Below are 27,184 nucleotides of genomic sequence, written 5' to 3'. Positions count from 1 at the left end.
CTCAAAATGCTTTCCTATAAAGACGTTTGGAATTTCTTTGTGGATGTTCTTGCATCTGGGGTAACTGGTGCTTCTAGCTACTTAGTCTCTGTCTTAGAAGGCTACATTGGTGGTTGGTTTTCATTGCAATCAATCTGTTGGAAGATGCCAAATGAAATAATATTTGTATTATACAAATGTTATCTTTCCTGCTGGTTTTAATAATGTTTGTATGTCTTTCCCATATCTGTTGTATTTCTATATCTTCCTATTCCTAACTACTCAATTTATGTCTGTTTTTATATGCATTTTGTCCACATTTAATGGTTAAAGCACCACACCCTTTTTAAACAACATAAGAATTGTAGAAAAAAATATACTGAACATGAATTAAGCCAGAACTTAAAAAAATAAATAAATAAAAATGGACATAATGATGATTGCATTGAATACCAGCAGCCACGATACCATTCTCAACTAACTTAGGGCCAAAATCAGGTGACTATTATAGCTTAACCTACTTTATTGTCCAACAGGTATTTTATAACTGGACCATTCCATTAAATTCCAAGAGAAATGATCAGGTAACCAGGACAAAGATGTTTGAAATGTTGAGCAGGTATGTACTTTTACATTCTATTTATGTAATAACTGTAGATAGAATATGGAATACTATTACTAGATTTGGAAAAAAGTGTGAAGTCCACACAAATATGGTCTTATATTATCTATGTATGAGACTAGTACACCCCTTTATTAATCAACTCGTAAACTGCCATATATTAATGATAGGTTTGAGAGTTTGACTCTAAAATTTTTCTGTTAGAAAGGAATATGTTTAAAAGGAGTGCCTCAAAGTAAATGAAAGTAGCAAAAGATGTACAATACTTGTCAGTTTAAAAACCAAGAACATTCTTCACTTTCGGGGGAAATCGTGCACGGCTTTCTACACGTGATACATAAAACACTCCATGCCCAAAGCACTTCATAGTAGTTGAAGTTTAAAAAGTTTCCTCTCAGATCAGTCTGTGTTAAAAAGGACAAGGAGTCAATAAGATATGAAAAATTAAGCATGCGGATATTGTTGATTTGGTGCCATCTCCTAACCATTTGAAATTAGTAGGAATTTACCGGATGGTGCATCTCTACACCATCTCCTTTTGTAGAAGCTCACTTGCTCTGAGATTTGATGACTGGGCAAGCCACATTATTAAACAGGATTTAATGTAATTCTTCTGGAACTGTACCATGACTTTGTAACCTCTAAGGCATTCATTTATAGCATTCAGGCTCATGTGCCAGTGGGCACTCTGCTGCCACAAAGAGATGTATGTGATAGTCAATAAAAAGTGAAAGAGCAAGAAACATGGTCTTTCATAACTGACTTTTTGCCCCGCTAGTCACCCAGTGTTGCAGTTTTGTTAGTCCTTCTCAGATTGATTTTCACTGATCGAGGCACAGTAGAAGTCAGTTGGGTGGCTTGTTGCTCTATTCTATTCATGGAAAAAAATAATATAAGCACTTGATCATTCTAGGAACCCTCTTTCAACACAATTTCTATACTCTGTTGTTAGATCCATGGGTGGCACCCACCATCACTGAAGTCAAAAACACTTAAATATGTATGCTTATTCATTCTCCCTCTGATTTCCTGCACTTGCATCCTGTCAGCATAGTGTCTTTCCCTTTTATAATGCCATTAGTCCTACTGGTATGTTAGACGGTAAGTACCTCTTAGCTTTTGAATGCAGTTGAAGAAGTCCCTTTTGGTTTTTTTATATTTGTTCATGCATGTCAGAATGTGAGGAAGTGGGAGCTGAACATCTGAGGTCATGAGGTGTGGTGGGGAGTGCGTTTAAAGACCAGGGACTAAAGCCTTGGAAGCCGCAAATCCCAACGAAAAAAAAAAATACAATGCCACACTCACAAATTTACAAATAAGTTTGTTGATAGATATTTTTATTACTTTTTAAATACATTTTCCCCTAGATGGATATGGTTGATCTCCAGAATCTATAATGAATGACCAGCAATTCTAACTATTCTTAAAACGTTATTTTAAATGAAAAAAGGAAGGAGGATAACACAAGCAGAATCTAATTAATACAAACATAAAAACCTGAAATAAGTAGAACTTTACAATGGAATACTACTCAATCAAACAAATAACTGCTAAAACCATTTACTTCAAAATAAAGGGAAAACAAACGAACCACCAAAAAAATACAAAGAAAAAACGATTAATCCCCATCAGAGAGAGAGAGAATAGCCCATCCAACTGTTAAATGGTAGAGAACAAATTAGCAAAAAAGTCAATCGTAGGTCCAGCATGCTTATTTTAAAAGAAAATATTAATGAATTCTTGCCATTTATAGAAAATGTTGGTCATGTCCTTTAAGAGAATTACAGTAGATTGCCTTATTTAAGATCATACAGAACATTATTTACCCACTGAGTTAAAGAAGGAGGTCTTCTAGTTAAGCAAGATATGTCTGTGTCCTAGTAGTGTGGTAAAAGATACTACAATCAATATTCTCCTTTTGTACTTAATGCCCTCCAGTAGTACACCAAATACTACTGTTAATGGATTAGAAGTGATTGTGACTGGCTGAGACAAGGCTGTGTTGAACTTGGTTAAACATTTTTGTCCAAAATTTGTTTAGTGCATTCCAAAAACAGTCTAGTGATGATGGAACTAAATGGCAACACTCGCAGGTTGAATCTTGCCCTGTGTATATTTTGCTTAACTTTAAAGTAGGTAAATGTGATCAATAAAAGATTTTTATATTAATTCTGGAATGCTTGACACATGTACTGTAGGACTAGAGTGTATTCTAAGTATGGCGCTCCTTTTCTGACATGCTAATTGAGAGGTCCCTTTCCTAACATTCCAGAGGATCTATAAGGGGTAAATACTTTGAAATATGTTTATCTATTATTTATGGACAACTGGATTGCTAGTAAATTATCAATGGTTAGTATTGATTGGAGCACAAAGCAGGGGACACACAGAAGATTTAGAAAAAAAAGTTTTTCATTGCAAGCCAGGCAGGTGTAAATGTGTGAATTTCTTCCAATTTTCAAGATTTCATTTTGCATATTATGAGTTAATTTGTACTGATAAATGACTTTCACTATTTGATTATATATTGAATATACTGAATGACTTGTATCCATGTTAACTGTTAGCTTTTGCCTTTAGCACTCTTAGAAAGCATTTTAATTAAAGCCTCTTGATCTGTGACCCAGTCCCACTGCTGCTTCTTTGCAAGGACAAGTATTAATAAGAAAACGAGTACAATCTAGTGTAGCCGAATCCTGACTCCAAGTGTCTTGTTTATCAGTAACTAGCAAGGACATGAGAAATGAAACTAATCATGCACTTCTGTAATTGACAAGTGTATTTAAGAAGTGTTACCAGCCTCTGTAAGTCAGTCATACCTTTCCATGTACATAGTGACTCCACATATGTGTCAGTAGTAGTCTTCTCATTCTGGACTGGTTTTCATAATTTAACTTTGACAGTATATTTGCTGCCCAGTAGTAAAATTTGAAAGTTAAGTAGTGCCATGCCACATTCTGATTTAGAGCTTCGAACAGTCACCTTTTGAGAGTGTGGCCATTTGAAATTCCAGATGAATGATGTTATGGTCTAATTTCTTTAAAAATGATTTGCTGATTTAATAGAGGGATACTCTGGAATAGATACAGCAGCTAAGGAAGGATATTTATTTTGGCATTTTTAATTCCCCCTAGGGCGGCACGGTGGCACAGTGGGTAGCGCTGCTGCCTCGCAGTAAGGAGACCCGGGTTTGCTTCCCAGGTCCTCCCTGCGTGGAGTTTGCATGTTCTCCCCGTGTCTGCGTGGGTTTCCTCTGGGTGCTCCGGTTTCCTCCCACAGTCCAAAGACATGCAGGTTAGGTGCATTGGCAATTCTAAATTGTCCCTAGTGTGAGCTTGGGGTGTGTGTGTGTGTGTGTGTGTGTGTGTGTGTGCCCTGCGGTTGGCTGGTGCCCTGCCTGGGGTTTGTTTCCTGCCTTATGTCCTGTGTTGGCTGGGAATTGCTCCAGCAGACCGCCATGACCCTGTAGTTAGGATGTAGTGGGTTGGATAATGGACGGATGGATAATTCTCCCTACTGAGTGGATGTGGAATGTGGACCACCTGTTAATATCTTGTTTGATTTCTTCCATAGCACGTGTTGTAATGTGTAATTACCAAATATTTTCAGCTGCTTTGGTACTCTGAATGATGAGGTATCCAGTCTGGTATGATGTGCTATCTAATTCACTGGGAAAAACACACTTTTATTCATATTAATTTTGAATCCAGATATCTTAAATTCTCCTAACATGTTTAATAGTAGAGATGGATCTGTGCCCGCATTTATCCAGCATCTATGAATTTGTCCTAGGAATTGCACTAAATGTCTGACGAGAATACAAATTTTGTCTCCCAACAGAGTAGGACATGAGATGTAGTTATGCAGCATCCTACACCCACTAATAGCAAAGAGTAGGAATTCGTTTGGGAATGAATATTATCAAGAGTTTATGGCATCTGGGTTTTGTAATTTTTCTGTTACTAATGTTAAGACATTGCCACAAAGATGACGGTGATGATATTCAAAGTAGTAGGAAAAGAAGTAGGAGACCTTAATAATGTAGGACTGTGTGCTTATCTGCATGTAATTGTTGGCAGTTTGCAACAACATAAATAATATGGCTTGTGAAGAAGGAGGAGTTTGGGAGCATGTGCTGATAGGTTGTTGCCACACCCACCACTTGACAAACTGCCTGGATTGGGTTGTGGGCTGGTATTAAATAGGTTAATCCATGAGAATAGGTTGGGGGCCAAACACTAATTTGTGGAGTGTGATATAAAGATTATCTCATTCTGCTCCATCAAAGCTTTTGCTGCATCTATATATAGATGTATCTATATATCTTATTTTCACAAAAGTTGACTCATCAGAGATCTTATCTTGGCTTCCTATATATTATGATAATTATATGGCTATCTATGTATCTATATATTACTGTATATACTGTATACATCTATGTATCTAAACTGTATATAGTGTGTTAATACTGGTCCACATCCAGACAGAATACAACAATTGATGCTTATTTTCTCATCTGATACCTTACATTATCATGGATGTTCATATGTTTGTTATTTTGGTTTAACTATGGTGTCTGTGAATGTTATGTATACCTATTTTATTGCTTCTCACATGTTTGGCTATTACTTGTGTGAGGCAATATGAGACTTGGGTATAAATATTTTATAGTGTATGGTTTTACCTGCACATGGAAAGAGACAAAATGTTTGTCTTCAGACCTTAGCATCACTCAGTTGTCTGTTTTCCAATAGAATGTTAAGAGGTGGAATTATGAAGAGGAAAATAAGTTCTTCTAATGTTTTTTTTTTGTTATTCTTAGAGAAATGAGTTTAAATGATCACTCTTCTCTGTCAGTGTCTCTTCAATTGATTTAATAAGTGAGATATTGACTCATTACCTAGTGTGAACGATAGGGGGCGCTCTCGCTCCCTTGAACCCCTGTCCACGACTCCAGACACCAGGTAAAAGTCCAAATGTTGACTTTATTTTTCTCCCACAGTGCACAAAGCACACTCTTCTCCACAATACTCATATAATTACAATAATAACCAATAAACCAATCCTCCAGCTCCCAGATGCGTTGCCACCCTTCCACCCAGCTCAGCTCGTTGTCTGGGAGTTCCCATAGTCCTTTTATACTCCCTGACCCGGAGGTGTTTCTGCCCAACAGTTCACAAGTTCTTATTCCTTCCGGGTCAGGGTAAATAGTCCTTTACTTCAACCTGGAAGTCTGTTGCTCTTCCTATGACGAACCCCTGGGTCACAGGGCACGAAGAAGCCCTCGGTCCTCCCTGCAGCTCCCTCCTGTGGCCCCCACGGCATCCAGCAGGGCTTTGCATAAAAACTCCATTGTCCATAATGCCCTGCTGGTCTTCTGGGGACCTCCATGCTGCAAGGAGGGCTCCACCTGGCGGCTTGGGGGTATTGGCCGGGATAAGTGGCCGGCCATCCTTCACACTAGATGGTGGTGAAGATCTTCTCTTCTCTAATTCAGTATATGTCTCTCTCCAATTGGGGATTATAATAATTACTTCAGTGATCAATAATTTAAAACTGGTTACATTTGCATTACAAAATTGTGTATTTTCTCAGGCAGCTGCCTATGCTAAATTTCTATATACTCTTGCTGGATAGTTAAAAACATTCAAATGAATGGCTAGTTGTATGCCCTACTAATTAATTTTATTATTTAACAGTGGTGGCTAGTGAAATAAATTTGGGCAGGGGGCAGTTTTTTTTTGGGGGGGGGGCAAACTTGTTGTCTTTATATAGTGCCTTTCACATCTATATATCTACCTTTCTGGTCATTCTATATGCTCTCATAGTCCTCATCATAATGCCCTTGAACGTCTTGGCCTATCTAGTGCAGGACCAATAGGCAAATCTGGACTAAAATGTATTCTGTCCTTTCCACTTTGCTGCACAGTCTAATACCAGTTTTCCCATTTATACTGTGCTCATAAACTACAGTCCTTTGTGACGGTGCAGGTCGATTCACCATCCTGGTCGATCTTGGGAGCCTCTTGAACCTGACATGGTCAATAATCATGACTGGGATGAGCTTGGCAGATGAGGACAAACATGCACGCAAAGCAAGGAGAAGGTGTAAAATGTGTGCTAGTGCTTTTATTAAAAACCAAACAAAAGTGTCCACAAAGTGCCATTGTTAAAGTTGAGGGAATTTAACCCAATATCAACAAATTCTTCAGGATAGTCATCAAGCATCAGTCACAAACTTGAAGTTACGCAGGGGTTGGATATTCCAACAAGACAATGACCCAAAACACAGTCTGAAATCTAAAAAGGCGTTCATGCAGAGGGAGAAGTACAATGTTCTGGAATGGCTGTCACAGTACCCTGACTTGAATACTATCGAAAATCTATGGGATGATTTAAAACCGGCTGTCCATGCTCAGCAGCCATCAAATTTAACTGAACTGGAGAGATTTTGTATGGAAGAATGGTCAAAAATACCTCCATCCAGAATCCAGACATTCCTCAAAGGCTATAGTAGGCATCTAGAGGCTTTTATATTTACAAAAGGAGGATCAACTAAGTATTGATGTAATATCTCTGTTGGAGTGCCCAAATTTATGCACCTGTCTAATTTTTTTATTATGCATAGTGCATATTTTCTGTTAATCCAATAAACTTAATGTCACTGCTGAAATACTACTGTTTCCATAAGGCATGTCATATGTTAAAAGGAAGTTGCTACTTTGAAAGCTTAGCCAATTATAAACAAATATCCAAAGAATTAAGAGGGGTTCCCAAACTTTTTCATGACTGTCCATTCATAGCAAAGTTCAATCCAAATCTTATTCTGCTTCTGCTAATAGAATACCCAGTCCTTGGCCATTTCCACTGCGCTCCATAAATTCACATCATACAATCACTAGTTGTCTGATTTTTCTCAAGTCTTGCATCCCAGTTTATGATTTACCAGACCCACAGAGTTATGGTCACCCTAATGTTACACTATCCTTGCTGGCAGTCTTCCCAGTCCTATGCAAGTTTGCCAGGGTTACCTAACTTGTGCACAATTCACAATGTAGGATCCACGGACCCCCACATATTAAAACTTAATTTGCCTCCCAACCTGTCTTGCCCAACGTAAAACTTATTCCTCCTTAATGATCAGGGTACCTATATTTCCTTGAACGTAAATTTTGCCCTCCTTCAGGCTTTAATTGATTAAACTGAGCCTGCCAAAAAATGTAGCCTCATACTATTGTCTATATCAGTGTATCTCAATATATATATTTTTTTTATTTCTGTAGTGGCACATTTTTTTTCATTTCCAAAATCATCCCAGGGCACACCACTAGCTTACTAACCACAAGCACATATATAGTGTGTCTAATTTGCTCAACTGCTTGAAGTAGCAGGAGTACTGAAGAAGCCAGTAAAAAAAAAAAAGCCCAGTGATCAGCATTTGCAGACACGGCACTTAGTGAGCACTTTAGTGGCATCTCCAGGCTGCTTTGCCCCTTTGCCCTCCCCTCTATGTCTCAGAGGCAACTTGTATTTCTACTCTCCCCCAGTCCCGTGAGGCTTACTGGTGACAACATACCCACATCAGATGGATTCTAGCAGCCAGGAGACACGTCTGAAGTGTTCCAACATTGTGATTGCGGAGCTGCTTTTATTCCAGCTTCTCCAGGTAGACTTGTCTTCCTCAGCCAGGTAATGACTACCTTCAGAGCTTGTGCTGGGAAAAAGGTCTCTGTTTAAGCTTGTTCTTGATGACTTGCCAGCTGCTGAATTCTTAAGTCCAAGCTCATTTTTGTTTTTTGTTTTTTTTTTCCTTCAAATGAATGATTTATCAAGGGGTGTTTCATTAAAGAAATAACTGAATTTTCTTTGATTTCTGAAATTCCACTTCAATATGCCAAATCCCTAAAGTCATACTCGCTGATCTGTAGTTAATGGCAGCTGCGAACAAATGATGTAAACCTGAAATAGCACACTGACGATGAGCCAATCACATTACATTAAAAAAACAATACTAATTCACTCCCGAAAAATGTGGACGTGTCTGGGGCACAGAGAGCTGCATGCCTGGAAAAATCTGAAAGCAACTAATTAAAGGGCAGCCTCAGGTCACCTGCTTGCCAAAAGATCAAGGATTTACATACAATTTCACTAGGCTGGTGTCCTTCACACAGGAAATCTAGGTGTTCACACAGAATTGAAACAAATACAAGTCAGAATCATTTTTAATTTACCTCATTAAGTACAGTTTTTAAAATATTCAGGGCTGGAGAGGGGCAGCTGCCTTACAAATCACCACGATTTACGTAAATAAGGTTCATGGCTCATTTCTTGTTGTGACTGCAGCCTGTCTGGTAACTTTTTAATAATCCATCTTAATTTATTGCATTGTGCTTAGGAAGCATGTTCATAGCTCATTGTAAAAGTTTCAGCCCCATATAGTATCTGCTACTTTAACTTGCGCCAGATTCATCAGGGCATTGACCAAAAATTATTCCTAAGCCCCAGCTTTGGATTTTTTGTGGGGAAAAACTCCCATAATATCTCAGGAATGCATAACTTCACAATATAAAGGAGTGTCTAACCTGTAATGAATAGGAGTTCCTGTTGTGACTATGGCTCTCTCTTTCTATATCTCTGTAAAGTACTTCTGATGGAGTTTTTTTTTCTTCTTAAATGAATGTGGAGCCTGCTGCTCCTGGTAATGTTTCAGTTTTGTGAGTACCTCTGGCAATTGTTACATCCACCACTTGTTTTATATGTCTGCAATATGGGAGGACTGGGGCACCCACTACCAGTTAATCTTCATGAGAAATACAAAGTAAAAAATGCATTTTCTTTCCGTGTGTTTAATACTTTGAAGTTCAGACCTAGTTATTGAACCTTGAGACCGCTCAGTATATTTTGACAGAATCTGACACTTTTTGAAGTGCACTTCGGCATGAACCTTTAGCTGCATAGGCTAAGGATTTATTCCATCAAATAAAATTGGGAATACTAAGGAATCAATAATTGATCTCTACCTGAAATAAAAATGTTTACAAATGGTCATTTCTGTCTTTCAAATGTATTAGGATCAGAATTTTACATACAATTAAACTGAATCAGTTATCTGAATATGAAGCATAACATAATTGCAGTCTCGCAGGAGATTTCAGCTGCATGATTATCATCCACCTTCGATATAAAAGGGCAGCGTTCAGATTGACACTATGTCAAACTGCAACACATCATTAGTTATTTAAGAGATCTCTTAATCCCATGTATCCCCTTAATACCAGTTGAATATTTCATTTGAGAAAAAGATTTAGAAGCTCTCTAGTATAAACACACTCATTTCTTTTCCCTCAAAATTACTGCTAAAATTTAACAGGAACCTGTCTGGGGAAAAGGGAAAAATAGGATTGTCAAAGTATGCCGAAAGGATCCTGTTTATTAGCAGGAGTTTAACCTGGGGCACACACATTAGCAGGAGACCATAATCTCACTAAAAGAGATTTAATTTGTACATGGTGTCAGTCACAATTTGCTTAACACTGCTGTTAACTTGATTCTGTTTCCAAAATCCAGCTTGGTCATAATGGTGAACAGATGAACAGCAAAAAAAAAAAACTATGAAAAAACAAATTCTGGGAAATGTTTTCCTTTTGTTGGAGTTTTTGAATGAGGATGAAACGGTCACAGAGTCTCAAAGAACTTCTGTCAAAGATGGCAGGCATGGTTCCAGTTCAAGAGCTGACCCATTAATTAGAAGTGGGTCAAATGACCTGCATAATCTTATAGACTAAGCTTAAAAGCAGTTATGATTAGAATATATTTGAAATAAACTACATGCAGTAAAAAAAAAAGCTGCCTGCCTAACATTTCTATGAAATACTGCATATTTAAAGTCATTAAAATGTGGGTGTTTTGGTGAAATCTGTGTATAGTTGGTAACTCTGTGATATGTTTTCCAGCATTCCTGTGTCTGTAACTGTCCAGGCCTTTCTTCAGAACAGTGAAGTTGTTCCACTGTCAATGACTCGGCAATTCCTTTATGTAAATGTGGCGACTCAGGGTATAATAGCAGCTGTCATCCTAGCAGGAGTCTATGTTCTTATTATATTTGAGGTAAGCTAATATTTTGATGTATAACACAAAATAATAATGTACGTGTAAAATACATAGTGACCTTGAACCCAGAAAAAGTTCAATGTGGCCTAGGTATGTAAAGAAAATTGGTTTATTAATATGCTAAAAAATACCCATGTAGTAGTGGGTATAGACCAGCAGTGGCAATAATATAGCAAAAATGATAAGTATAGCTTGTGTGGTCCTAGCTAATAAAGTAAGAGGCCCACTTTGCCACCTCAAACATTCATTAACACTCCCATTTACCTCCCTCTCCTTCGTCCAAAATCACACTGGCATCTCTCAAGGCCTTGCTAACTATCCCATACTAGACTCCAGGTGCACTTAGACAATGGGGACCTTGTCCATTAAATTCCCCATCATGAAGCACTTCTGGGCAAGCCTGAGTATTGATTGCGTGGCCAAATTAGCTCTGCACATGTTCTGGGGACCAAAACCTGACACCCAAAAACTTGCCTTTGTATTTAAGATTAGCTTGACAACTACAACATACTTAGTCACACACTTCACCTCCAATAGCACCAGCAGTGCCCTAACGGCTTCCCTGCCAGAAAACCTTGTACCTTCCACTATTCTTTGTAAACATTTTTGTGTGCTTACTTTTTCTGTCTTATCTTCTGTACACAACACAAATCTATGATCCTTCTATTTAGCACCTCCATCACTTCTCCTGAATTTGTTTTCCCCCCAGCATACTCCCAGTATTCCAAGTCACAGTCCTTACACTCCTCTCCCGTTTATACCTCTTACTAATGGCCCAACTCTAATCTACCTTGCCAGCAAACCAGCGACCACATAGTGCATTAGGGCAATAAAAATATTCAGATAGTAGTAGTTTTTTTTTTAATCTTTCAAATATGTGTTAGATTTTTTTTTCTTCATCTTGATCATGTACCTCTTCTCAGGTCAGTTCCTTACTTGCACTCAAGAATACTGGGATAGACCGTCTTGAGTATAAAATTAGATTAAGAGAGTTCAATAAATTGGTTTTTTTGAGTGTCATATCTGATTAGCATTTTTCCCATTAATATTTTATTTGCTGTAAAATACCTATTAATTTTTAAGGTCAGCTATATAATTCCAAGAGAATAGAAAAATAATAAATAGCCGTAGGAAACACATTGTTATAAGTACATAGCTATAACACATCGCCAGGTTTAGACAATATCTTCATTGAAATAAGATTTGTTTGGCCATAAAACGAGCACTCATGCCTGAAGTTGTGTTTTATAGATACTCTGTTATATTAAATGTAACTTATTAAAATTGTTGGGCCATAATATTCTGGAATTCACATTATCTACTATGATTTATAATACTGAAGGCCTTGTACACGTTTTTTTTTTTCTTTTCTGACAGTGATTTTCTAGCCTTCATTAAAGTCTATTCAGAAATGCACCTTCACTATTCAGAAATGTACTTTCACAGTCAAGGAGGAATTTTAATTTAATTGATGCTTGTCACATTTAATAGTGAAGACTTTTTGATTCCAGTCTACTTTGGAACACACATGCAATATATAGTTTGTGTAAGTAATTGCGGGCTTTGTATTGGAAAAGGTAAAGTCACACTTCTTTTAAATATAACCTTTTGTTGAAGTTGCTAAAGCCTGCACAATAATCACACAAAAACATCCCTTTAAATCAATTAGCTGAAATACCGTATATACACACGGATAAGTTATCCCACGGATATGTCGGGACTTGATTTTACTGTAGAATTTCTAGTATGTACTAATGTTGGTCGTATACGTCTAATGCAGAAAACTCACGCTATTGGTCCAAGAGATTATGAAATGCTAATGCCCATCTGAGAGAGTAACCACGGAGCACACTAGCTTTTTTTCTATGTGGGTGCAACAATGTGCTGTATCAGTGCGTGCTGCTAACCCCTCCCCCCCCCTCTCTCTCTCTCTCTCTCTCTCTCTCTCTCTCTCGTGTCCCTACGTGACCACATGGTAATACCTGAACTATTCCAAAGTATCCCACGCCCTCCTACACCTTTATTGTAAGAGTATCCCTTATCTATGATGGAGCGTTCGATCAGAAGAAAATATGAAGCTGGTTTTAAATTAAACATCGCTGAAGTAGCGAAAGAAATTGGCAACTGTGGTGCTGAAAAAAAAATTGATGCATCTCGAAGAACTGATGCAAGATTGGAGGAGGCAAGAAGATGTAAAAAAAAAAATGAAGTATTGCATTTTTAAACAGCCGTTTAAGTCAGGGTCTGATTTTATGATTGATTTTTCGGGTTTCAAGACCCAACTTATACATGAGTATATGCAGTAGTTGGTCTTTATTTGGACTGTGCCTTTCAAATTTGAGGAGGTGAACTTAAGAGAACTCCAATGGTTGCAACTCAATAAGGAGGTAAAGAACAAATTACATGGCAGTCTGGTCTTGGAGTGTTTATAATAGTTTCCCGATTGTTCCATACATCTTCAATCTGAGCCACTGGAATGGGGCTTGTCTGTCTGGAGCCTCTGTGACAAGAACAACATCAGAAACCTTGTAAAGGTTTATTTATAGATGCAAGTTACAGCATGGGTAATTTTCTCCAAAGCACCTCACTTCAAAACACTGAGTTCTTATACTTTGCAACAGCATTTCACCCTGTACCAATAATGTTACATTTTGTTAAAATACAACTGATGGATACATATTTTAGGTGTGTTTTTATTTTAATGCTCAGATATACTACTGAAGAAAATAAATTTAAGTCAGAAAAAAATCCTAAAAAAAGTGAATAATTTTTTAGTACTTCACTGTGGTTAGGATTTTCTGAAAGGAGAAATGAGCATGAATGAATGTTATGTTTCACATTAAGATTGTAGTTTTTGATTCCAATCCGTCGCTAATTTCTAATGTCATATCTGTCAAATCACCTTCCCACCTTAGTCAAGGTATCTGTAATGTGCCAGGGACTGTGTCGCATTAATGTGGCTAAAAAATATATATATAAAACATTACATTATTTTATTCAACAATATACTACAACATAAACCTTTTTTTTTCTTTTACTAAGATTTTGTTTGTGATTTGTGATTAAAGAGAAAATTGTGGGGTGCCCATAAAATTTAATTTAATTAAAATGCATAGATCTGTTAAAGTGAAATTTCTAACCAGGTTAACTATGAAAAGAAAATGACACATCATATAAAACTTGATTAAAATATGTAGGATACTGGTTACATCAATTCTTTTATGGGTGCCCAATGATTTTATATTAGTTACATATGGCCAAGAAAATCGTAGTAGAAGAATCCTTTTTTTAAATCTCTGTATTCTATCAATTTGCAGCTAACAAAGCATTTAATTTAACTGCACAGCCAATACCTTCGTCTCCAGTGAGTCTCATGAGTAGAAAGATTCAAACAGGTATTAATATTAATGCCATTTAAAACTGTCATAGAAACAAAATTAAAAAAATGTAAACAACTTCAAGATTCCCGAGTCCATTCAGTTTAGTGTGTCATATCACTAAAGGTTTCCCTCATTGGGAAATTCTACAGATGATGGGTAGAGTTTTAGTTTTCTGGTATTGTCACATTACTTCCAGGGACCTGAGCTATCTTCAAAATGATGAGTTGATCTTTCTGGAGGTCTTAAGGATTTGGTGAGATACAAACACATGGAGTGGTACCCTGGGCAAATATTCTTCCAGAAGAACAAGTACAAAACAACATGGTTGACTTCCTAATCCAATCTGCATCCTGAAGGGTGTAAATCACCTGGGCTACTTGTAGGATAATGATACAATGTCCTTAAACATTTGGATTGCTTACCAACTCCAAAGGTAACCAAAGACTAGGAGGATGAATCCCAATGCCAAAGTCCTCAAAGATCCTACAATGTAGATTAAACTTGAAGACCACCTTTTTTACCCTGCTTGGAGGCCTGACTTTCACTGACACAAGTGTTGAAGAGCTTTAAGGTCTGTAATCGAAGAGATGCATGCCAAACCATTGGCCACACAAAGGTGCAGGAATCCATAACCACCTAGATCATGAGAAGAATTTTTTTTTTTTGTATTTAGCTCTTGTGCACACAAAAAAAAAATTGTGGCGAACACCAGTAACTGAAAGGTAAGACCAATGGGAAGATGTGTATCTTCAAGAACAAATGGAAATAGAATGAAGGTAAAGGTGGATAAAGTTGCTTTTGATCAAGTTTTATGCAAATTGTATTGAAACAGACAACCTATGAACCTAAAGAAGCCAAAGAGGCTCCATTAACATATTTTACTAAATACTAGTAGTGGTCTGAACTACCAATAACTACTAGAAAGTCTACTGGGACAGGTTATATTCTCTGAATGATGCATTAACAATTTCTCTCTTAACATCTGCAAAGAAAAGGAGCTGATTGTTGAATTGGGAAAATTGTGAGAGAGATTGCTGCCTATTGACATTAATGGGGTTCCTTTGGAAAGTGTGAAAAATAACTTCTTTAAGGATCTCATTACTTTGGAGTTAAGAAACCTCAAGAAACCCTAACATCTTCAGTATTCTTAAAACTACCTGAATTTTTATTTATTTAGTTTTTAAGTTTTGGAAAAGGCTGAGGAAAGTCAATCTATCATCCCAACATCTATAAATGTTCAGTGGAGAACATATAAACAAAATGAAGTATTCCAAATGCATTCTGACAGACCACTAGACAAACGGTTCCCAAACTCGGTCCTGGGGACCCCCTGTGGCTGCAGATTTTTGTTCCAACGAGATTCACAATCGGTGATAATACTTGATAACAATCTCATTTAATTAGGTGGTCTTTTTTTTTTATTATTATTATTTTTTTACTCTTATTTTGCAATCAGAAAAATACAACAGTATGGTTTTTACATTTATAATACATTTAGAAATATTTCTATTTTTTTTCTAATGTTCTAAATGCTTAACTCTCTTTTGTTGTTTTCCTATTTTCCCTTTTTCCTGTGTAGTTTGCTACCTTCATTTATCCCTAATAGTGACAAATAACAACCAGCACAGCAGACACCCGGGATGATGAAAGCTGCAAAGACTTCAGTGTCAGACCCACTAATTAGTAAATAATCAATTAAATAACCAGAACACGTGGAAAAGCAGAATGAAAATTACGTTGAAAATACTGTTAATGACTTTTTAAAGAAAAAAAAAAAAACCTGCACATTCCCCATATAACTGCTTATTACATTTTAATAAAAATCTACCAAACTTTGTAATTTCTACATTGACTCCAAAACACAAAAACTGGGAAATAATGACTTGCTTAATTAGGCTAAGAGGACAATGAAAAACAAAAGTTGGTTGGAACAAAAACCTGCAGCCACAGTGGGTCCCCAGGACCAAGTCTGGGAACCAGACCATGAAGTGAGTGGGTAAAAAGTCCCAGTTCATCACTGAATATAAAGTCCCATTCACACAGGAAATTTTTGGAGGCAGATGTCTGATGAAAGCACATTCCATGGTTTCACGCTCCAAACCCCAGTAACAAACTCTTTGCCCCACTGCCATCTAGCAGATTATATTGTAACATTTTAATTCTTTACAAGAAGACTCACAATTTTCACCTCTTAGCCATTAAACTGCATACAGTAATGTGCTTGAACTGTGACCAAGATTTAATTATGGATTTCCAATTAGTTTACATGATCAATTCAATGTTATTGACCATTCCATTGTTCAGTAACTTGCACATTTTGGTGGTTATAAAGATATAGTTTGTACCAAACAGGAAAATATTGATATATCCTAGTCTTAAGCTGTGAGATATTTGATATTATAGAAAAATTACTTTAAATGGATTTCAGTCCCTTATTTGTTTTGGTATACAAGTTACTAATTTTCAAGGCGTGAAAAGAGCAATTGTTTAAGCAACTACAAATTTAAACTATGTCTAAGCATAACCATAACACACTGAGAAATAGAGTGAGTTTTATTAAAAAAAAAAAGCAGTAAAAACATTGTGAAGGCAAATAGGGATTAGTCTATAGAATAAGAATTTTTGAAAAAAGAGTGAATGGGGAGGGAAGAAATGACTTCAAGATTGAAGTATGGTTGCATATCAATAGTAAGTGACCACACTTGTAAAAGCATCTTTTTGGAGCTAAATCACCTACAGATTGGTCACTACAGATGCAATATAACTTTCAGAAAAGAGTGTATTTGATTTTCAGTATTTATACATCAGTGCACTTGTATTATTAAACATTTTGTTGCTCCATATTATGTCAGTAGGATGTCATATAAATGTTAAGTAATGTGTCAAAGACAAAATATAATGGAATTCTAATTAATGTGGACACTTGCGCAGTGGTGTTTTGCTGCCAACCACCGATTAGCAATTGCATTGATGACAACTGCATTACATGTATAATGCATGATTTTAACATTTAATATCCTTAAGTAGGAAAACATGCCTGTGCCTTGCTTTCTAGGGAAAACAAATCTATTTTTTTTTTATGTAAACCTCACAAGTATGTTTTCATTCGCTCTTAAGATTCTGTATTAATCATTTTCCCCATATCTCTTTACTCATTAAAATTTTATTTTGATCACTAAATAGCCACAAATCATATGAATATTTACCCATTCACTTATTTAAAAAAAAAAAAAAATTCTAATATATGTTTGTATTCCTTAAAGGAGGAGGAGATTTGGGAGCATTACACCACAGATCAATTTCATTGTGTCAAAATGTCTTTCCTTGTCTATTTAATTTAAAATGTCCTACCCCTTTGTTAGTTTTAATAAGATAACTGCTCCTGTTGAACTCTATATATATTTCTTTTTTTTTTTACATAGACTCGCCATTTGAAGAGTGGTGGCTACCTTGTACCTTTGATGCATGATATACACCAGTTCTCTGTGGTCCTGATAGATAAGCATGTTAAATTATTGACATTTTCCAAGTTAGCCGGTTTAAACCATACCATATTTGAAGAGGTTTTTACACAGAGTAATGGCCTTTCCTGATAATCCTTGCTGGAGATCAGTTGACAATTAATACAAATTATCTCTATAGTAGCTTTGAATTGGGGGGGCATCTGGTTTTACTAATATGGTACATGTAAAATGATACGTCTTCCCTCCTTTAAAATAAAATGTGCTATAAGGCTACAAAATGAATGTACAATACTGCTAACAAGGAATCTTTCTTAAAGCAAAGGTTTGATGCTAATGTCTTCTTACTTTGACAGATTGTTCATCGGACTCTTGCAGCAATGCTGGGCTCACTGGCTGCATTGGCAGCACTTGCTTTCATTGGTGATGTAAGACTGCTCTTATGTTTTTCTTTGTTTTGATGCACAAATAATAATCCATGTTTATAGCATTGAAATCCTTGCAGTACACTTTGCATAGAAGTAAATAAATACTAGACAGAAATTAATAGCTCTCCTCCAGATGTGTAAAGTGCATTGAAAATGTTCAAGACATTTTACTTCTATCACCATGTTTTCATGGCTGTGTTTTAACTAATGTTTCTTGGTCTTTGTTCTCAACTTTCCTTTCAAAAATGAACTCTTTCAGATTAAATATGGTAAATGTATGAAGAAAGCATTTATTTACATTTGTCGCTTGTGTGTATGATAAAACTGTTTGACAAAAGGGTATCGGGTTTAACAATATAGTTTGTTCTGATTTTTCAAGTTCATACTTTTATATATATATATATATATATATATATATATATATATATATATATATATATATATATATATATATACTGCTCAAAAGAATTAAAGGAACACTTTTTAATCAGAGTATAGCATAAAGTCAATGAAACTTATGGGATATTAATCTGGTCAGTTAAGTAGCAGAGGGGTTGTTAATCAGTTTCAGCTGCTGTGGTGTTAATGAAATTAACAACAGATGCACTAGAGGGGCAACAATGAGATGACCCCCAAAACAGGAATGGTTTAACAGGTGGAGGCCACTGACATTTTTCCCTCCATCTTTTCTGACTGTTTCTTCACTAGTTTTGCATTTGGCTACAGTCAGTGTCACTACTGGTAGCATGAGGTGATACCTGGACCCTACAGAGGTTGCACAGGTAGTCCAACTTCTCCAGGATGGCACATCAATATGTGTCATTGCCAGAAGGTTTGCTGTGTCTCCCTGCACAGTCTCAAGGGCATGGAGGAGATTCTAGGAGACAAGCAGTTACTCTAGGAGAGCTGGAGAGGGCCATAGAAGGTCCATAACCCATCAGCAGGACCAATATCTGCTCCTTTGGGCAAGGAGGAACAGGATGAGCACTGCCAGAGCCCTACAAAATGACCTCCAGCAGGCCACTGGTGTGAATGTCTCTGACCAAACAACCAGAACGACTTCATGAGGGTGACCCAAGGGCCCCATGTCCTCTAATGGGCCCTGAGCTCACTGCCCAGCAGCATGCAGCTCAATTGGCATTCGCCATAGAATACCAGAATTGGCAGATGCGCCACTGGTGCCCTGTGATTTTTACAGATGAGAGCAGGTTCACCCTGAGCACATGACAGAAGTGAAAGGGTCTGGAGAAGCCATGGAGAACATTATGCTGCCTGTAACATCATTCAGCATGAGCAGTTTGGTGGTGGGTTAATGATTGTCTGGGAGGCATATCCATGGAGGGTCACACAGACCGCTACAGGCTTGACAAAGGCACCTTGGCTGCCATTAGGTATCAGGATGAAATCCTTGGACCCATTGTCAGACCCTATGCTGGTACAGTGGCTCCTGGTGCACGACAATTCCTGGCCTCATGTGGTGAGAGTATGCAGGCAGTTCCTGGAGGATGAAGGAATTGATACCATTGACTGGCCACCACACTTTCCTGACCTAAATCCAATAGAACACCTCTGGGACATGATGTTTTGGTCCATCCAATGCCACCAGGTTGCACCTCACTGTCCAGGAGCTCAGTGATGCCTTGGTCCAGATCTGGGAGGAGATCCCCCACAACACCATCTGTCATCTCATTAGAAGCATGCACCGATGTTGTCAGGCATGTATACAAGAACACAGGGGCCATACAAAGTGCTGCGTACAATTTTGAGTTGCTGCAATTAAATTTTGGCAAAATGGACTAGCCTGCCACATCATTTTTTCACTCTGATTTTTGGGGCGTCTTTGAATTCAGGGCTCTGTAGGTTGATCATTTTCATTTCCATCAAACGATGTGGCATCCTTTCGTTCCTAACACATTACCCAGTCTATATCAGTATAGATATCCAGGAGGATTTCTTTTTCCCATTGAGATCTGATGTGTTTTCAAAGTGTTCCTTTAATTTTTGAGCAGTTTATATATATATTTTAATTTAATCAAATATTTCATTGTTTAATTTTACAGCGGCCAAGTCTGATGAAAGTGGTGGAGTGGATTGATTATGAAACGCTTGCACTTTTATTTGGAATGGTAATTTTTTTTTCCTTTTAAATGTGAATATACAGTGCATCGGTCACATCTTCCAGTAATGCAGACATTGTATTTTAAGTTAATTTTGCATGTGCATGCATGTATAAAGTAGAAATCATTATAATTAAATATTAACATTTGGAATACAACGGGCATTTCTTTTGGAAGAGGTAAGTGTAAAGGAAAGTGGTGGTGTGATGATGAAGGGGAGAAAAAAAATCTGGTAGGCAAAACAAAAAAGGAAACAGAAAATAATGTACATAAAAGTTATTCACAAGGACTGGGGTAAACTAAGGAGAAAGAACAAACTGTTCCTCTTTCAACCATGGATCACAGACCTCCTGTCAGAATTCATATAAGATGCAAATTGACTATCTTTTTTTTTTTTTTTTTTTTAACTGAATTTCTAGTTTATTGCACTTTTCTCATCGTTGACGAAGTAGTTATTCAAACTCTGACTGATCTGCAACAAATCCTGTTTATGCTGAAGTTTACCCGTACTGTGTCCCCAAGTTTAGTGTTACCTGGCTGAGCTTTATGGAACATGTGTGATCTCAGTCACCATTGTCCATCTCCATGATGTTTGGAAAATGTGCTTCGTTAAATCAGTTTTACACTTTATCATAAATGAGTAAAGAGTCAAATCTTCATCTAATTAATGTGTTTACTCTTACTGGGTACATCTGTGCAGTGCTGATTCATTTCACAACGAATCAAACAATAAATGGTGGTATGTAAATGGAGTATGTTGCTTTCTTATTATTTTAAGAAACTTTCATCTTAAATTTGCCTTAATGAATGAAAGTCTACATTTATTTCAATGGCAATTCTTTAGTATGTATGCAGTCAATCTGTCTTTTTATTTTTTTGTTTTTGACATGTTGCCCAGATCTTGCCACCACTGATAAATGCTACTCGCTTGTTAAATGTTTCATAAATCTTAACAAGCAATTTCATTAGCTCTTGATCTGATACCTGGACTGTGTTGTTAATAAAGCCAATAATTGCTCATGATAAATGAAACACTGTAATAAAGGTGGTTGCTCTTTCCTTGTAGTCTTCTATAAATTAATTTATTTCTTATGAATAATTCTTCATTTTTAAAAATAGTTGTGGAGTGCTCTGCATAATTTATAATTAAAGGTCAAAAGCAAAATCATATCCCCTTCCTTATTCCATGATTAAAAATATATAAATTTGTGTTTTTTCTTTTTTTAATGTGCAATTTGCATGCAGTTTCTCCTCTCATTGTTTTTTCACTTCTGCTGTTTTTACTTTATGCATTAGACTTTCATTGTAATTAACATGCAAATATGTGTACATAGCTTTGAAGTAACATTTCAGTAATGAAAAAAGTTTAATAGATTATTGCAAGTTGCTTGATGAAATAAAAATATTTGAAATATGCATTAACACTCTCCATTTTTTTTTTTTTATAGATGATTTTAGTGGCAATATTTTCCGATACAGGATTTTTTGATTACTGTGCTGTGAAGGTAAGGTGCCATCATGTTAAGGGTTTTCCCACCTCTTTAAATAAAAAAATGCTTATTTTCAAAGAAATAAAAAATCCAAGTGAAGGTGAAATAAATTAGGTCAACAGTATAAACTTTTTTATATTCAAGCTGTCAGACATTCTGTAATTCAATTTAGTTGATTTATACTTAGCACTTGGGCCTATTTTCACTAAAAGAGTACTTAGTGTACATTTGATTATTGTATTGTATTTTATCATGATGCATGCAAAGCTTACTGGCCTCACTGCTTGGATAACCCCAATCACTTTCTTAATATAGTAGGGCAATGTTTGCTAGCATCCAGTCTGTAGAAATTTCCCCAGTGAGCAATGATTTTGGAAAAAATGCACTTTAAGGTTTGATATAAGTACTCGCTAACATCCTTAAGCCCACTAGCATGACAATTAGCTGGTCCTGCAAATTTGTTTAAATTCTCTATCTCTCCATCTCTCTCATTATCTCTCTCTTTTAGTCATTGTAACAGTTGGGAGGTTAATGACTTCTTAACGCAAGAAAACTTAGGATATATACAAATTTAGAGCATTCGCTATATCACTGTATGTTTCAGATAAGGTTGGGTCGACTAGTATACTTTACCACCACCCTGACCATTCTTTTCCTACTAAAATACTGAAAGAACCTATTTGGTTTATCTTTGCATCTACTGTAGTGTTTTGCCTTTTAATATTTCTAGCATCGTGCTCATAAGCCCTATGGTTAGCACTCTTAGCATTTGTTGGTCTTCTAGACACAAACATCTGACTTAAGCGAGTTTCACATTGGTGGAAATGAAATCTGCATCACCATGAAAGCATCTTCTAATTTCTACCCAATGTGGTCCAAAAGGAGATGCTCATACAAGAAGCAAATGATTATATACAGTACATAAAGCTTAGGGACAGGGTTACTTATATGGGCCTGCTTAATTATGACATATACAGTAATCCCTCCTCGATCGCAGGGGTTGCGTTCCAGATCCCCCCGCGATGGGTGAAAATCTGCAAAGTAGAAACCATATGTTTGTATGAATGTCAGAGAGAGACAGCGAGATAAAAGCAAACAATCAAAAAATCAATATGTGCTTTTGGGCTTTTAAATATGCCAAAGCACAGTGATAAAGCGGCATTTTTTTTAGAGGAGCGCCCATATCCTCTAGGCAAACGGCCTCTGTGCAAACAGCCCCTCTGCTCACACCCCCTCCGTCAGGCGCAGAGAAAGTCAGGGAGAGTGAGAGAGAGAGAGAAAAGCAAACAATCACTCACCGCAAGGGAAGCATATCGTATATCATTGAAGAGTTTTATTTAGTACGTAATACATACTCTGATTGGGTAGCTTCTAAGCCATCCGCCAATAGCGTCCCTTGTATGAAATCAACTTGGCAAACAAACTGAGGAAACAAGTACCATGAATTAAAAGACACATTGTCCGCAGAAATCTGTGAACCAGCGAAAAATCCGTGATATATATTTAGATATGCTTACATTTAAAATCTGCGATGGAATGAAGCCGTGAAAGTTGAAGCGCAATATAGCGAGGGATCACTGTATTTTAAACTTGATGATTTGTTCGTGGTGATATCTTTGTCTTTCTCAGTGTAACTATGGGTGGCAGAGCTTTCAGTGTGATTGCCCCTAAAATTTGGAATGCTCTTCCTCTCAGCCTTCATGAGGAAAAAGCTATTATTTATTTCAAGCTCCTGTTAAAAACACATCTCTTCAATGAGTATTATTCATTTTCTTCTTTGTAATTTATATTGTCTTGTTAATGTGTTTATTGAATTGTAAAGTGTCCTTGAGTGTATGAATGGCGCTACATAAATAAAACTTATTGTTATTTTATATTCTGGGTTTTGGAAATTTAGAAACAAAACACAAATATTTCAAGTAAAACTCAACATTTCGGCCTTAAGGCTACACATTAACAATGGCTGACATGCTATTACTGAAAATATTTTTATATTGAGTAAAAAATATAACAAATTTTTTATTCTTTATATCTTTGATCTAAAAAGGAATTTCTAGGGGAAATGTCTGGTTGATAGGCCAACTCATATTACTTTCAGAGTAATAGTCATGATAAACATTAAAACATTAGCAAAATGTTTTAAAACACTGTAATTAATCATTTGATTTATTTTGAAATGTATCATAAATGGTTAGATTATTTAGAAAGTTACAATTATCAGACAGTGATTTTGCTTCTCATTTCATAGGCATATCGGCTCTCCAGAGGTCGTGTGTGGCCAATGATAATAATACTGTGCCTGATTGCTGCAATTTTATCAGCCTTTTTAGACAATGTAACTACAATACTCCTTTTCACACCTGTTACTATCAGGTAAGTATTTAACAATTTTTCATGCAATGCTTTGTTTACCATTTTGAGAATTGTTGCTATCCTGTTTTTTTGAGTAAGGAAATATAATCTTTCTATCTGTGTTATTTATGTGCACTAACTTCATACAACTGACAAAAACATCAGTGTAACCAATGTGATGAAACTGGGGCGAGCCTCAAACATGATCACATCAAAAGTCCTGGGTTCAAATAATGGATTTTTTTTTTTTATTACAAATACCTCCAAAAATAACAAATAGCATAAGCACAATATTCCCTCTCCTTTCAATATCCCTCATCACCACACTGTCCTCCTCCAGTTGAGTGTTGCTGCATGTCCTCCCAGCTCCAACTCGCCTGGACAAGAGATAGCGGTCCCTTTTATTAAGGACCTAGAAGTACTTCTGGTGCCAGGACCACTGCCTGATGGAAGTACTTCCGTGTCATATAGAGCTCCCACCTATTAAGGAGCTCATCCATGGTCCCCAGCAGGGCTGTGTTGCCAGACTACATTTCCATGCATTCCCTGCTGGTTCCCAAATGGGCACAAATGTTTTGTCTAAATATAGGTTTATATTAATATAATTTTTTTTAGAAATTGTCAGGTTTTAGTATCTCATGGTACTAAGAAATTTAACGGTTCTGAAAGGCACATGTGACATTTTGAAGGCTATATACCTAATCTGATTATTTTAATGTAAGAAGTCAAAACTCTAACTTCTCACACAATCCTAAACAAGTTTATGCACTTTTTAAAATGCTGGTATTCATTTAAATTCAAAGTGAAAGTTTAGTCTCTTGGTAAAGCTATGTGGTTTTTAGTTTGTAAAATAATAAGTAAACATGATGATCAATTGGAGAACACAAAAGCTACCAAAATAAACACAACAAAAGCCTACATATGTCCACATCCCCAACTTTCAGATATGGTGGCTTTTTCACTTGCTCACTATTTATAAACCGTGAGTCACACAACAGTTCATCTCTCAAGCACACTATCTCTCTAATACCCTCTATTCTGGTCCTTTAGCCTTTGCCAAAATCCTCTGCCATTGCATAGCATAATGGGTCATTATCAGGGAGCAAATGTTAAATAACTCAGTTCCTACCCAGACCCACAGATTTGCTTCAGTGGTTATCTCTGAAATAACTCTAAAATGCAACACAGTTTCACTTGTTCAACAGTTTTCAGCTACCATCTAATGGCTTAGAGAATGCTCCCTGACATCTGCCAACCTCTTTAACCTCTGTTTTACTTCAGGGCACATGTTGATTTTTATTTACCCACACTGGCACACTCTAGGATATTAGAACAGTCTGGACGAGAACAGGCCATTTCACCCAACAAAGCTTGCCAGAACTATCCACCTAATTCTGCCAAAATAACATCAAGTTTAGCTTTGAATGACCCTAAAGTCCTAATGTCTACCACATTGCTTCGTGGTTTATGGGTTCCTGTGCAAAGAAACTTCCTAATGTGTGTGTGAAATTTACCCTTCTCTTCCCAACTATATTCCCATGTTCTTGCTAAACTCCTTTTAAAGTAACTGTCTTGATCCACTGTACTAATTCCCTTCAAAATTTTGAACAATTATGTCCCCTGTTATCCTTTTGCTTAAACTGAACAGGCATCTCTGCTTTAATCTTTCTTCATAGATCATCTCCAGCAGCCCAGTTTCAGACCTCCCATTGTGTATTCAAAACTGGCATGTTTATTTCCTACATGTAATATACATTTACTCGCATTAAATATCATCTGACAATTACCAATTTTGGACCATCTTTTAACATTCCATGTAAAATGCACACTAGTCCAAATTTCTGACAGAACAGAATGAGAGGAGGAACACAGTGTCTAAATGAGTGACACATTTTATGAAGAGGTGAGGTGGTGGTTATTGTAGTATATTTGATTTGAACCCTTTATCCAAGATGGATTATGAGATCACAGTGGGAGCACAGAAGGTTAAGTTAGTTGGATAAAGGTTAGGGACTGTGGCTGAAAATCCAATGCTGTTAACCATTAAACCACACTGTTGCATAAAATGCACGCACTGTTGTTTCTACCCTGTTTCAAATAAATTCAGATCATTCCTATTAATATCAAAATTTATGTAAAAATGCAGAGAACTTACTATTGAAATAAGCGAATTTAGGGAAAGGAGTTTTTTCCTAGTGTACTTATTCAGCTGCCCATTTTTTTTTTTTTTTTTCCTTCTTTCTATTATGTCATCACTTTGTGATACTGAAGATAAATATCTGCTGCCTAATTCAAGAAAACTGCAGCAGTAACAAAGTTGTTGCAGGTGAAATCTCTTAACGGATCAGCATATTCACTTGTGAGAATATTTTATAGTTCTGTCTTTTTGGGGTTTCAACTCCTGGAAGCACACGTGCAGTTTAAATTTTGTATTGATTTGTACTGTATAGATTTATTATTTTACTGAAATAGTAATATGACTTTTTGGGCGATGTAATATTCTCATGGATGTTGTGAATGGTTTCTATCATTTAAACTAAATGCAATTAGAGTCTAAGTTTCAAATCAAGAATGAATTGGCATAGATATAATTGAACAGGAATATGTAGCCTGGCCTAGTGGCTATTGCATTACTCTGTCACAAAGGTACTGAATCAATCCCCAGCACTGACTTTCTGTGTATGTCTGAGAAAGTCACTTAACATGCTTAATAAAAAATGTGAATCTGTTTTACTATACAATAGTAATCTGCAAGTGGCTTTGTGTAAAGGTGTCAGCTAAGAAAATAAATGTAGATATACAGTATTAAACACCAGAGAGCAAAGTCATTCAGTAGACAACTGAAAAATAATGGATGTACATACTATATAGTATGTATGCACCAAATAAAGACCAAAAGTTGAGTGATTTTATTACATATGGGTGGGGTTTGTCATTTAATGCAACATTTGAGTGTAATAAACAGACTCCTGTGGATAGAATAACAGTATGTTGAATGAGTGTTCACCCCAAGTTGTACTTAAAACCAAACGGTAACCAGATGGTCACACTCAAATGGTCCTGTTGTGCAATCATTAATGAACAAATACTCAAGAGTGTTTAATTTTGAAGGTCTTCAAAGGCCATCTGATAGGCTAAGTGACCATGGTATTTATTACTACATGGGACAGAACTTGCTCAGCAGATCTCTGTAACACTTAAACTGAATTCTTTCTCCATTGCCATTAAGAAAGCAGATTTATCAA

The 27,184-nt window shown here is 36.5% G+C and overlaps 1 protein-coding gene across 2 annotated transcripts in view; it reads left to right on the top strand.

The window, feature by feature from the left end:
* oca2 (oculocutaneous albinism II) overlaps positions 1-27,184 on the top strand; it is a 313,977-nt gene that overhangs the window by 95,594 nt on the left and 191,199 nt on the right. For both annotated transcript variants that reach the window (XM_039744702.1, XM_039744701.1), the window contains exons 8-13: positions 516-598; positions 10,555-10,708; positions 17,909-17,980; positions 20,041-20,106; positions 21,546-21,602; positions 23,836-23,960. In XM_039744702.1, the coding sequence (XP_039600636.1) occupies positions 516-598; positions 10,555-10,708; positions 17,909-17,980; positions 20,041-20,106; positions 21,546-21,602; positions 23,836-23,960 (557 nt within the window). The remainder of the gene's footprint in view (positions 1-515; positions 599-10,554; positions 10,709-17,908; positions 17,981-20,040; positions 20,107-21,545; positions 21,603-23,835; positions 23,961-27,184) is intronic.

The sequence above is a fragment of the Polypterus senegalus genome, chromosome 2, assembly GCF_016835505.1.
Source record: "Polypterus senegalus isolate Bchr_013 chromosome 2, ASM1683550v1, whole genome shotgun sequence".
Taxonomy (NCBI): domain Eukaryota; kingdom Metazoa; phylum Chordata; class Cladistia; order Polypteriformes; family Polypteridae; genus Polypterus; species Polypterus senegalus.
Note: the sequence above shows the minus strand (reverse complement) of the source record. Positions and strands in the feature narration are given on the sequence as shown.